General features: G+C 31.8%; 1 protein-coding gene and 1 pseudogene across 1 annotated transcript; both read left to right on the plus strand.

The window, feature by feature from the left end:
• Positions 1 to 429: 429 nt before the first annotated feature.
• On the plus strand, positions 430 to 5,344 carry LOC133174419 (PI-stichotoxin-She2a-like). Its single transcript, XM_061309543.1, has 4 exons — positions 430 to 474; positions 2,184 to 2,223; positions 2,541 to 2,714; positions 5,195 to 5,344. Coding segments are annotated over exons 1-4 (261 nt in total). The 3' UTR covers positions 5,197 to 5,344.
• Positions 5,345 to 7,503: 2,159 nt separating this feature from the next.
• LOC133174554 (toll-like receptor 4) lies at positions 7,504 to 10,019 on the plus strand (annotated as a pseudogene).
• The last annotated feature ends 4,422 nt before the right edge of the window (positions 10,020 to 14,441 follow it).

Here is a 14,441-nt window from a genome sequence, read left to right on the forward strand (position 1 = left end):
TACACATTTTTTTTCTTCTAATGCATTCAAATTATTTCTCTTTGCTATATTGACACATAGAATTATAAAAAATTAATTCAACAAAAGCAATGTTTCAACAAAACTCAAACACATAAATGGCCAAGGATGTATAATTGCTTCTGTTTCATTCGATTTTTTGGGAAAGAGGAATAGCGGGTTTACTTCCAGAGGATAATTATCAATAGTTAAATCAAACGAACAACAAATGATATCACTACACTCAGGAGTTACTCTACGTATACTCACATTTGTATGTTGTAGCTGTAGGTACAGTAGCAGAATCGTGAAACATTGATTAGTAAACATCGTTGAAAAAAAATCACGTAGAACACGTGTTAAAATCACGTGATTCTCGTTTGCTGAAAAGTATATAAAGTATGCTTATTAATACGATATGAAAAAGCAATTATGGAACGAATGTTCTTACTTGGCTTGGTATTGACCATTGTAATCGTAAGTAAATATTGTTTTCATTTTTAAAAGTATCTTTTCAAGCTAGGTGTACTCAATGGAAAAGTAAAGTACAAAATAAACACAAGATTTAAATTTTTTTTTTATCCTCAGGAAATCAACAAATATAATTTATATATTAAAAAGATTCCTTCTTTGGTGATGTTTTTCGCTCTCCATCGATAAACAACGCTTTATTGCATCCTTTAACATATACTCTTTCATGTTGGCTGTACCTTGCGTCAATGTTTCAGACGAAAGAATTCATATGAAGCTACCTTTTTTTTTATTTTCAGATCTGGAAACTCATTTTTTTTTTTTTTAAAATAATCATCCTTTACCCGCTCATTGTTCGGCGCTAACCCCCAACAATCTGTATTTAACAATATATAAACATACATAAAATGTGAGTTCTAAAATTGACATTTTCTAAATAAGTTGACAAGCAAAACTATTTGTCATATAATACGCCAAAATGAGGGATAAACCTTTGAAAGTTAGTCATTTTTTGTGTATTTAAAAAAATGTATATATAAGTACTTGCTTTCAGTTTTAAACGCTCAGTAGGAAATTGCATGATATTTTTTCTTTCTCTTTTTTCCTCGAGAGGGAAAAGTATTATCTTCAAGCTACCCATTCAAAATGAGTAATTAAGCTAGTGAAAAAAAAATGATACAATTTTTTAAGGATAATAAGTGTTTTACTCTTTTTTATTCAATGTACATAGTGAAACGTACACAAATAGTTTAAAGAGAAGAGTAAAACAGGTTCATTGTACCACTTCTTTTGCTTTATTAGGATATTTTTGCTGATAAAAAGTGACATGATCTTATCTAGTGATCGGAGAAAAAGACCTATGCACAAATTCAAAGTCGGTAAAATTTACCCGATATTTTTATATTAACACTGAATCTGATCTAACAAGATGACTTAACTGGTTTAACGAATAAAACGACCTATACACCAATTCAACTTTCAGTCATTAAAACCCTCCCGATTCTTCATATATTAACTGTCTTTGTGGTGCAAAATGCACATTGTAAGTGGTATAATCAGTAATAGGTGAATACGCATGTTTAAATCCTCGAGTGGCAGATTGGATTAATAGAATTTCATATCAAACAAGTGCTTAAAGAATCATATTTCTATTTTGGATAAAAAAAAAAATATGTTCCACTGTTCTGTTAGTTGAAAAAACCTCAAAAATCGATTAGATTTAATATATATATATTTTTTTTCATTAATGTTGATTTGGTCTTTTGAACTTATACATCGGTAGGGACTGTTCCTTCGTCAAGCACCCGGCACTAGAAGTGAAAATTACGGGTCTTTCGGACGAGACCTTAAAAACGGAGGTTTCGTGTCATTGTAGGCATTTGCACGATAAAGAACCATCACTGCTTGATGGCCCTTAGTACCGAGTATCGGTCTAAATTTGATGCCCTTCACCGGCACACCGCCCGACCATTGGCTTTGGGGGGGGGGGGGGGAGGGGGGTGGTATTGATCAAATATCCAACCTTATATTCAAAGCTTCTGAGTCATTTTTCCTTTTTAATGCATGTAACGTTTCTATAGATGATAAGTAACTATTCCGGTGTAGTTTTTCGTATAAAGAACAGAGCACACATTAGTCTCAAAGCAAACGATACAAAAATGATATAATGAACTTAGTATCTTTTTATTTTAAATAACGCCATCACTTTATTTTAGGCTACAGTTGTTGGACGAGGATATCCTCATCGACCCTCAGGTAGGCAAAGTGCGCATGTGTATGCTTTTTACTAAAACAAAATCGATGCTTTACCGGGAAGTACAATTAAACTCAACTTTGACGACTTTCTAGGAAAAAAAAAAAGATTAAATGCTCTATAATGCCTTGAGTATAATATTCACTTAATATATTATTATACTTTCCACATCTTGAAGAGTTGTGAATCCACAAAAACAATGTGAAATTACTGCATGAAAATCTGTTCTATCAGTAATAATTTTGAAATATTTGATACATATCATAATAAAATATCGAATGAAATGTTTTTATTATAATTCATTTTCTTGACAATTTAGGAAAGTCAGTTTGTAGTTTACCTATGGATCCCGGTCGGTGCAAAGGCTCCTGTCCCCGGTATTATTACGACACTAGAACAGGGAAATGCCGTAAGTTTATCTACGGATGCTGTGGAGGAAATGCAAACAATTTTCGAAATGAAAGATTCTGCAATTGGGTTTGCAGGAACAAATGTAAGCATAACAATCTTTTATTATGCATCTGCTGTGCATTGATAAGGGCCGCTCGTGTTGCGAAGTGGTAAGAGCGTTTGGTGTAGGGGCGCGGAGTAAATCCACAGTTTGACGTGGAGACCGGTCGTTCGGATAAAAACGTTATTGCTCAAGGGTCGTAAGTGCCGAGTACAGGTCTAAATTTGCAGCCCTCCACCGGCAGGTGGTGGCGTCTCAATATGATAGAAAAGGTCGCAACGGGGCGTTAAACAATCAAGCAAACGAAACACGAATTGACAAGGTAAAACAAAATCAAATTGATTTTCAATTAAAATATGAAATTTTTATGGTGTCATAGAAAAAATCGAAACCATCATACAAAAATGAGAACAACTGAGATCTACAAGTAAACAGTCATAAAGTTTATGTATTTGTAAGCGGCATATATTTTAGGCTTATAAAGAATTATAGGTTCTAATATACTATATAGCCATCAACCTTACGGGTTTAATTTTGCGAAAACAAGAAATACTCTGGCTCAGACTAGGTTAAGAGACTTCTAGAGATTACAAAATCTATATATTTTAACTGAGCTACAATGATTTTGTTCATATTTAGTTTTCTATAGCCTGTTTCAATGCTTAAACTTTTTAACCTGTCTAATCCAATATACATTTAAGGGCAATTTTAACTCAGATTATTGACCAAAGAATATTGATTTTTTAAAGTTGAGATGAGTGTATTGATAGAACATCTAAGCTTAACGATTTGCATAACTATTATACAGCTTTTGTTTTACTTATTTTTTATTTAGTCAGATCAAAAATGAGTGCCTTATTAGAGCTTGTACTATCCAAACTTGTCCAACCTTTCCCCTTAATAACTATTTCTTATTGTTTACATTTAAAGATTCATTTTAAGTCCTCGAAATCAATGAAGACATGCAAAATAAAATATAAACAAAATTTTGTTATTTTTGAATGGTATTTGTCACTGGGGATAAATACGTAAGTCATGACGTCATAGCTGTTGAACAAATAATCGCCTAGTGAAAATGAGACGGAACGAGAATACATGTAATATAATATAAAATATAAAATGGGAGTTCAAAGCATATAGATTAAAATATCACGTTTGTTTCATAAGGAATTAGAGTTTAAGAATCAGGATTGCAGATTTATTTTCATCATTTTGTATCTTGTAATGAAGACAGGCAGTGTCTTATAATCCGATCAGCCTTTTCCCTTTCGTTCTTGAAAACAAAGAAGCAAAAGTTCAACACTATGTCGCAAACTTTGAAACGTAGTTTTTGTCGATATCTGGAGTTTGTGTTCTATTTGTTCTATAAGGTGCTTCTGGAATCGTGTGGTTAACATGAATTGATGAAATTTCTTCGATCTTAATGAATGTAAAAAAAAATGATAATGTTTCATGCGAAAATGTGGAATAATCTCTGTGATTGGAGAAGATGATTCTAGCAGTATTTTTCCTGGTCAAAGGATGCTTTTACATAAATATTTCTACAAACAGAATTGAATTATTCCTGGGGTTGTGTTAAACTTTTCAATTTTCATTACGGCATATTTTCTATTTATATATGTCACATGATGACGTTGTAATGGAGAATTTCTTATTGACGCCTATACAATGAATAATAAGAGTACATGTTTTATCCGTGGCTTTCTGATTTAATTATCAATGTTAAATTTTACCAAAAAGTGTAAATTTGCCGAATAATGATCTGGGTGCTACCTTATCATACCTGTGCTATCATTGAAGTTGATGTACATTTAAGTCGTCCACTAAAATACGTTATATTTGCTTAACACATCATCTGAAATTTAACGCAGGGCGCTATTGATCAAATATGTCTTTCGAGAACATATTGGACCAAACACTTCCGGGCTTACATCTTGCTTTATGACCAAGACCTTCCCGCTTTACAACTTGCACGTGGTATTCCAACATGTCGGATTCTCAAAAAAATGTCGACACAGAGATCTGCATACATACTTTCGAATAGGTTAATAGAAAGAATATAGCAAAACAAAATAATATAATCATTTCGTTTCCTATGCATAAATTCTTTGTCAATATAAACTTAAAATTTCATTATTTAATAGCATATTCTGTTAAAATTAAAAGAAGATATTTTTTTACATTCAACATTGTATCGATTTCATGGTATACAAGACAGCGAAATGGCTGATGATAAAAAAAAACAACAAATAAAAAACAAATGAATATGAAAACAATAAAACAGAAGCAAAACAAAACAGATTATTCATGGCTAACAACTAGTGTTACATTACTGATCACTTTTAGGGTATTTAATACACTTATGATCCATAATATTTACAAATGTATTTTGCTAATACCTATAAATAAGGGGAATAATTTTTTATTTACCTCTCTAAAGGGAGATTAAATTTTACAAATCTCTGCTGTTTGATTATCTACTACATGCATATAATTTACAATATGATGTTTTTTGTTGACAGAGCTGTGCCATTTGGATAAATGACGGAAAACATATCACGGATCAGTGTAATAACAAACTCTAATCAACTCACAGGAGAAAATAAATTTGAAATTTGTAATATGCCAATTCTAAAATTAAAAAAAAAAAAAAAAAAAACTCTTCTGCCTTGTCACTCTTATGTAATGGAAATAAACAGTTTCAGCAATTAACAAAACATTTTAATTAAATATGTGGTTTTTGAAAAAAAAAAATTAAATGTTTACAGATCTAATTTTGAAATGTATATGTACGTCTTATTTTTAAGTATATCTACGAAAGAAATTTGCGTCATTCTCGGAGTATTCTTTTTTATAATGTAGAACACACTTACATGCATCTAGATCTGCCAAAATGACTTTTGTATATTAAAGTCTTATCATTTTTGGTTGATATTTTCATTCTTTTGTCTTCTTATGTTCCTTATGATACCCTAGATGCTGCAAGATTAGTAGGTTGTGGTATATGAACAACCGAAAGGTACAGTCTATATGGCAAGATGTATGGAGAAAATGGAATGGTCAATTGCCTTCTCTGCTAATCAAGCACATATTGATGACACTTTTGTGTCGTTCTGAATAACTACATCTTCTTAATTTTTCATTTTCTCTGTTTCGGATTTTGCTGATATTAAGAAAATGCACTTTTGATTTTTTAAAGTTTTTAAAATGACATGCTGAGTAAATTCAATACCTCAAAGTATTGTACATGTATGAATAAGGCAGTTGTTGAAACATAGGCAGTGATATTCTGTGTTACACCATGGGTTACATTGCATGTTTTCTCCCACATAAACAGTAGTGTGTCGAAACTATATTGATATTTTGACAGATGCAAAGCATCAAACACTCAAATGATACAATGTGAGAAAAGACAAATCTCTTGACAAAAAATGAAATGCATTCCAAGTTTATGAAACGCCTTAAGAGATAGTAAAGTTATGAATTAAATATAAAATAATTTTGTTTTACAATTGAAAATAATAAAATGTGTTTCGACTCGGTCAAAAGTGATGTTTTTAGTAATGTCAATTGTCAATATCATTAAATACATTAAATGTCAATATCATTAAATACATTAATGAAAACATGTATAAGTATACTCAGTATAAAAACAGTAATGTAGCCTTTAGCAAGGTCAGAAACAGGGCAGAGTCCAGACGAAGTGCAACAGGCTGAATTGATCTAGTGCCTTCAAGGATATTTCATAAACAGGTGATTCATATTAAACTGATATAAGGACTTGTATTTGATTCTCGTAATGGAGAGAAAAAGTAAAGGAGACATTTGCGGTTGTGACTTATGAAATAATATCCACCAATGGCATAATTTAGAATGTGTGGATGAGTTTGTGTCCATTAATGGAATATTTGTATCATTATTCAAAAAACAGTGCTACAGATAATGCTTTAAACTTCATGTATGATACTAATGATATCATTTACAGATGGCGATGCAAATCAGTTTATAATTAAACATATTGCCTATAAACACACAGTTATCAACCGATAATAAAAATTATGTGGATATATCAGAAATGCATTAAAAATAATCTACTACTGCATAATTGTATCATTGGTGAATTTTGTAACGTTTGTGATTGCAACTTAGCCTTCATTATTTAAATCATGTATATGAGACTTTTGTTTTCTTAGTTAAATACACAATTTAAATGCTAAGCGTAAGTTTACCGTGTTTTGATTTTAAACGATGAGATGAGAGTGCAGCACAAAGAAGGTTTTGGATTTTCAAACTACTGGACAAAGTGACCCTCAGAAAATCACTATGTTACGTAAAGTTCGGTACCAAAAGTGACGTCATCAAAACAAATATATATATATATATATATATATATATATATATATATATATATATATATATATATATATATATATATATATATGATACCCCTATACATCACATTTTCAGGTCAAAATCTATCATCCCTGAAAGTTTCATGATTATATTTCTGACCATTTTTTTGAGAAAACGCCTGTTCAAAGGGTCAGCTAAAAATAGGAAATCTTCCGTAACTCTCGACCGGAAGAGAAGTTGGCAAATTCATAAAAAAAAAAAAAAAAAAAAAATTCAAGGATAATTAATTTACTATTATTCCTGAAAGTTTCATAGAAACCCATCAAGGCATTTTCGAGAAATCTACTGCAGAAAATTGGTAAAAAAAAAAAAAATAAATAAATAATGATACTCAGTAACAATAATTAGACGTGATCGAGCAACGAAAAGTCTTCCATCTGATAGGATCTTGACCGGGACCGATCAACTGGTGAAGAAAATGACGGAGTAAGTTTCATCGTTAAAACATATCATCTCATTGGCCTTAAGAATACAGTTTTGGATGAACTAAACTTGGCGTCCAATCGAATCAACAGCGTTGAATCGGGTGTAAGTCGCTAAATCATCTAAATCTGATCAATAACAAACTCAGTTTTGGAATATATTTAGTAGAATTCGGTGCTTTGTCCAAAATAGTGACCATCAATGCAAGTTTCCAGTCCTCTTTTCATCATCTTAAAGGAGACATTGCCATGAGCTACAATGATACTCGACCAGTTCGTGCGAATTTCTCAGAAAACCAGCATAGGGGTCTGAAAAGGAACAATAGATGGCCTAGACTTTTACTGAGACCAAAAAATATTACAATTTTCCTGCCATCTACACTACATTCTGTGCATTTTCACGATAATATAAAATTACACTTCAAGACTTTTCATTCAAATTTATTAGTAAACCTGTGTTGTCAAAGCTTCATTTGCAAAACAATATTATTTACGAACTAAATGGGCCCATTTCTGGCATGGAAATTGTAATTCATACGGACTTCTCTAATAATTTTTGCAACTATATCTCACCAAGATTTTTTGAAGATTTCACAGCTTGTCCCATCTTGATCTCTCCTATAATGCACTTGGTGTGAATCTGGAAAATGACTTCGAGGGAAAAATATTTCAAAATCTACGTAAGCTAACCTCTTTGAATCTAACTCGAAACAGGATCCTTCAACTTCCGGCAAAAATATTTCAAAATCTCATCCAACTTGAAAATCTTAACCTCAGTTATAATTCTTTGGGTAAGTTTAGTCCCCATAAGCCATATGGTTCGTCTGTCTTATATAGACCTCTCCGATAACCAGTTATCGAAAATGAATAAGGAAACTAGAAATATGTTAGACGCAGAATCACAAGAGAAGATTGTCTATTTGCATTTAAAGGGCAACAAATTGAAATGCGATTGTGGAAACTTGGAATTTGTGAAATGGGTTCTCCATTTAAAGAACATTGTTTTTCTTCATTTTAATGATTATATATGTACTTTATCGAATTCCACAAAGATCCGATTCTCAGATATCAGATTATTCCAACTTTTGTAAAAGCAGTGTTCCTCATATAGTCTTATCATTGTCATTAAGACGGCATTAACTTTGGTTATCATAACAATCACCGCCAGTCGTATTCTTTATAGATATAGGTGGAAATTGAGATATATGTATTACGTTTCGAGGGAAAAATAACAAAAAAAATAGTGAAAAGAAAGCCAGACCCAGCTAGTGCACATCAACAAAATTTTCCCTAGATGCGGTTGATTTAATCGAAATATTTACAAATCGAGGGCACATAAAAAATTAAATGGAAATATGAAAAGGAAGAGGAATGTGTAACAAATTTATTGATGTATGCATATCCCATGTGGTCTTATGCTTTAGATAAATAATCAGGCGAAGTTTAAGCGAGGTGAGGCAAACGACGAGAAAAGAGTTGCAAGTCTTCTCTCTTTTTATGTATCAGTCGAAAACGGTATATTTAAAACAACATATAGAGACAAAAGAGTTACATTATTGATAATATATAGTGCATATTAAAATATAAAAATAGGAAAAAGGTGACTGGACCCCAGATTTGAAAAGAAAAAAAAATGGAAAAAAAAATGGAAAAGCGGGGGGGGGGGGGGGGGGTTCTATACCCCAAGTGCCTGTGCCGAGAAAGACAGAATATTCGTCATCAATCTGGTTACGCGTTTGGAAGAGGAATTCAATCTAAGGCTGTGTATACATCATCGTGATTTTATTCCAGGGACAGGGATAGCAGATAATATCACGTACGCCATTCATAATAGCAGAAAAACCGTCTGTGTCATAAGTTTTTAGTTTTTACAGTCATATTGATGCATGTTTGAGCTCAATATGGCAAGTATGGAAGTCATTTATTCAAGAAATGGTGAGAATATTTTGCTTTTGGAGGCATTAGAGAAAGACCCCATTAAAACAATTACCATTCTCATTTTTGGATCTAATAGAGTCAAAATCGTATATAGAATTTCCAGAAGATGGAGATAAAAATGAAGTAACAGCCTTTCGATTGATTGAATAATTGTATTTTGTTTTACGTCCCATTCGAGAATTTTTCACTCATATAGAGACGTCACCATATACCGTGAAGGGCTTCAAATTTTGACCTTTACTCGGCGCTCAGGTCCATTGAGCATTGAGGGATCTTTATCGTGCCAACGCCTGCCGTGTCACGGGGCCTCGGTTTTTAAGGTCTCATCCGAAGGACCCGCAACTTTCACTTCAAAGTGCCGAGCGCATGGCGAAGGAACAGTTGCTACCCATTTTGTATCGTCTTAGGTCAGTCGCGGCCGAGATTCGAACTCACGACCTCCCGATCACGAAGCGAGCGCTCTACCGACTGAGCTACCGTGAACGGTTCCTTTCGATCGAAACTTGGAGATACTCTGATACATTTTGACAATGAGTTTAGATACCTATCAGCAGAAATAGGCGTTGATGATTAAACTATGTTGGAATTGCGATTTCATCATAATTTAAGTAGTGCGTTGCATTCTCTGTTTATATTTCAGAGAAGGTAGCAAATGGATTCAAATTTTTGTCCTACACATTCATACATTACAAATACAAGTGCAATATACTAATAGATGAAAATCAAATGGATACGTTGGAGAAGAGCAGGAAAAACGTCTTTCCGACCTCATTCATTTGCTCTGGCCAGGACTTTTTTTAATCATCTAAGAGTTCCGCTAAGAATATCAGTTATAATATATCCCTTTTTGAAACGAATTATTTGAACACGATAAAAATTTTATTTGAAAGAAAATGAAATGCCCTACACTTGCATTTTCACATCATTTATCCTTTTGTCATTAATTCTCCTACTTACACCTGGAGCCAATATGTATTTTTATTTGATAACCTCTTTTCTCACATTGACGTCTGCATAAGGCCATGGTAAAATAATATATTTGTTTTACGTTCGTTATTTTTTTTTTTCGAAAAGGTCGCTCGAGGCAAACATATTCCAAAAACAGTAGCAAATAACTGACAAAGTATTAATGAATAAAGAAGGAAACCTGTTACAATATGTACTATATACTTTAATCACGTCAAAACTAAATTAAAAAAAAAATAGATATATAAAAAATAATATGATAAAATACTCTTATTTTCTTTAAAGGTTTGCTTTCCTATAATGGGATTTTTTAGTGTGTGTGTGTTTTCTTTTTACCAGGAGTATAATATCGTAAATACTCGAAAGGGTTGATATATTTCCTAAAAATACAGAGGAAAATCCCTTTTGGTTAAATTTGAGAATCATGTGCTGAATCCCTGCTTTTACCGCAATTTGCCTAAAACCTACAATGTACTCCCCGGGGACTTAAAGCAAAAAACAAATGTTTACTATGGCCTATGTTTTTTTCAAAAAAAAAAAAAAAAATAATAATAATAATGATAATAATTACATTTGTTCGAACTCTTGAATAGCGTGCCTCCAGTTAATTGCCATGATGAAAGACATATTATGTGAAACTCTTTAGAAATTTGCCATTAAATTCAGAATAAATATATCTAATTTGATAGATTGGGAAATAATAATTTAGATCACAATTATTAGACAAGATATATTTTTCAAAAATTTAGCATCTTTTACCGATTTTGCTGTAAAAAAGGTGACATTTGTTTATAATTGCTCAAGCAATTACATTTTGATAACATATTGCCTGGGATATAGCCTTTTTTTTTATCTTGTATTTCAGAATTGCAGAATGAGAAGCAGTTAGAAGACTCACTAAGGTGTGTAATTTTCTTTTTAATTCAAAGTATCTTATTTCCAAGTGTTTGTTAAAATCTCATATCCCCGATACTGGATCACTATGGAGATGCTGGACGATACAATGTAGATATCAATCTGATAGGCAGATCGCAAAGAATTTACCATACATTTAACACGCTGTGGTCCAGTTGTTCTGAGATGCAAAAGAGTTGTACGTGCCTACATGTAGTTTAAACATTAAACAATAAATCATATACAGAATTTCATACAACTCAATTAATTGTTTTTGTATTCAAATGTCAGAATTATTATTTGTAAAATGCCCCCAAAAATGAAAGATGTAAACACAAATTTATTCAAAATTTATTTTCTTAATTAAAATTAACACTTCATTATTTATATAAGAAAGGGGGGGGGGGAGAAAAAAATTAATTGAAATACCTGTAGATCCCCACTTTGAAAAATCCTAACCCCCTTCCCAAGGCGAAATTTAATCAATATTTAATATATCAAATTTTACTGAAAAGCAAAGTGTCACTAGTTTAATATTATACCTTGGCTTAAAAGGATAGGATTATATCAACCTGTAAATATTACCCTAGTGGGAATTATTAAACTGTATTAACGTTTCAACATTACTTTTGAGTGGTAAGGAAAGGAATAATGAAACGTCTCAATGTTACATTGGGTAGTAAAGATACAATTAAAGTAACATATCAACCTTACCTTGGATGGGAGAAGATAGGAACTTACATTAACGTAATATTAATAATTAGTTACCTTAGGCCGATAATGATAAAATTGTATTAACGTATTAATATAACCTTGGCTTAGTACTGACAAAATGTTGCATTGGCCTAGATAGATTAACTTAAAGATAGATTAATGCATTTAATTTAAAATTACCTATGCATGGTAAAAGGATTAAATTAATATGACCGTCATCGACAATATTGAATTAGATGTATTAAAAACAATGAATTCAGAAGTATAAAATATTGGTGGCAAGCTTATATGTAGAAAGCTTTTGTTCAATTGTGCACCGAGAAATGCTACTCCATTGCATTTGGATAAAAAGTTATTCACATTAGGAAAATACCGACATCTTACGAACAAAAGCAACTCTACCTATCTTCCCATATCTCTTTAGTTTTTCTAGGGCAAGTTATTGCACCTTGTTTAAAATCTGAACAATGATTGTATGTTAATTATAGAATGGATAGCATTTTAATCACTTTGTCAATGAAATTGTTTCGTGTCTAATTTTCTGTTCTTAGGTCCAGATTCTACAATGTAATTAAAAACGCAAAGATAGAAGAAAAAATGACCAATAGTACCTAGGTCAGATAAGAAACCCGTTTGCCCTGCGTCAGTGATGGGTGCTGTGTTCATTTGGGAAAGAAAGTAACCTTTTATAACATAAAAAATCTGGATTCATATCCTGTATATAGTGTCCTGTTAAGTGATTATGTGTGTAAGAGAGAGAGAGAGAGAGAGAGAGAGAGAGAGAGAGAACACAGTGAGAAATCAGAAAGCAAAATGATTGAAGATAACCATTGAATTTGGCGGCTTCTTTTCATTATATCTGTATGGATTAAAAAAACTACAATATTTGCATTTATATAATCAGTTATATGATTCTTATTATAAAAATGGCTTATTTTTTAATTGTGCGGTTATGATATTGAAATCGTTGTCAGTAACTATTAAAATAATTATTTCAATCTCTATTGATTTCTTTTATTTCTATTGTGAACATTATTTCAATAGTGGTTGCAACCTGTGTTCGGTTTTGAAATGCATGTTTTAACCACTATTAAAATAATCATTTCAATAGCGAACGTTCTTTCAATAGTGGTTGCAACAGGGGTATACATATTCTAGATACTGTAGAAAGAAAAGAAAAAAAAAACATAAACATATGATGTGTTATATATTGATAGACTAGAGGTAAATCCATCATGCTCAAGAGAAAAAAGTGGTAAACCACTTAGATCTGAATATATGCACAGAAATGTAAAGCAATAAATAAGTGAAACTAACTGTGAACATTTTGCGTAACATCTGATACTTGTAATTTTAATATTGTATTGAAAACTGCCGACTATTGATTTTGGTATCTGAGTATATGTCTACGTAGTACACGATTCTTTTGAACATCATGATACTGTAAATCATCATTTAGCCAACAAGCATTAAAATCGCAAAATAGACTGGAATCAACCTTTGCTTGATTACCCAAGCTGTAAGGTTTGTTCTTCTTCCACAAAAGGCCTCTGGAGTTTGATTGAAAGTAAAAAGAAAATGGCTATATTATTGAGTCGTTTATCAATTGATAACGATTTCACTTAAAAATCAAGAAAGAAAAAAATAGCAGAATATGAATGTTATTTTTACATATTAGCAAATCAACACCTTTGTTTCTCTTGTTCTGTTACATATTTATTTCAATTTGATACAATTAAAAAAGAATTCGGGTATTAGAAAACATCAATGTATGAAAGCGCCGTTTTTAATGCATATATGCCATATGACTACAAAGGGAAAAAACCCATTAAAAACGGATTAAAATTATACATTTGAAATAACCGGATAGAAAAGGACTTGGTAGAACTCTGAAACAAAGCTTTAACGCCTTGTATTCTCTCTTTCATATTATATGTTCGAATGTTTCCTAGCTCTCTGATTGCCTGAAATCCAACATTCTAGAAATATAAGTCAGAATTGTACATCTGTACCTTATCATCCAGCTGCAGATGAGTGACATTTGATCTGTTCTACATTGGACCAAAAATAAATCGGAAATGTAAGAACTGAGATGATCGGCTATCTAAAAGCAAAAATGATTGTGAAGACACCAAACTTGGAAATTTGATAACAAATCGGGATTTAATCATCATTGATTTTTTCCGATTCTATTTCACAAAGTCCCCAGCTGTCTATCTGCTTATAGAAAGAAATACTCGATTTCAGGTAAGAATGATCTTCATTAATATTTTAAAATATACAAGATGCATTTAACTTTATTCATGTCCATGAAAATAGAAAAAAAAATGCTTTAAATCTGTGCGTTGGCAATCACACAACAAATCTGTCACCAAGTACATCTTGTTATGATCCATAAAATATAGCTTTATTTTCATTGCAG

This window comes from Saccostrea echinata, unplaced genomic scaffold (assembly GCF_033153115.1).
Source record: "Saccostrea echinata isolate AGI-Se365-2 ecotype Australia unplaced genomic scaffold, CSIRO_AGI_Sech_v1 ptg000058l, whole genome shotgun sequence".
Taxonomy (NCBI): Eukaryota; Metazoa; Mollusca; class Bivalvia; order Ostreida; family Ostreidae; genus Saccostrea; species Saccostrea echinata.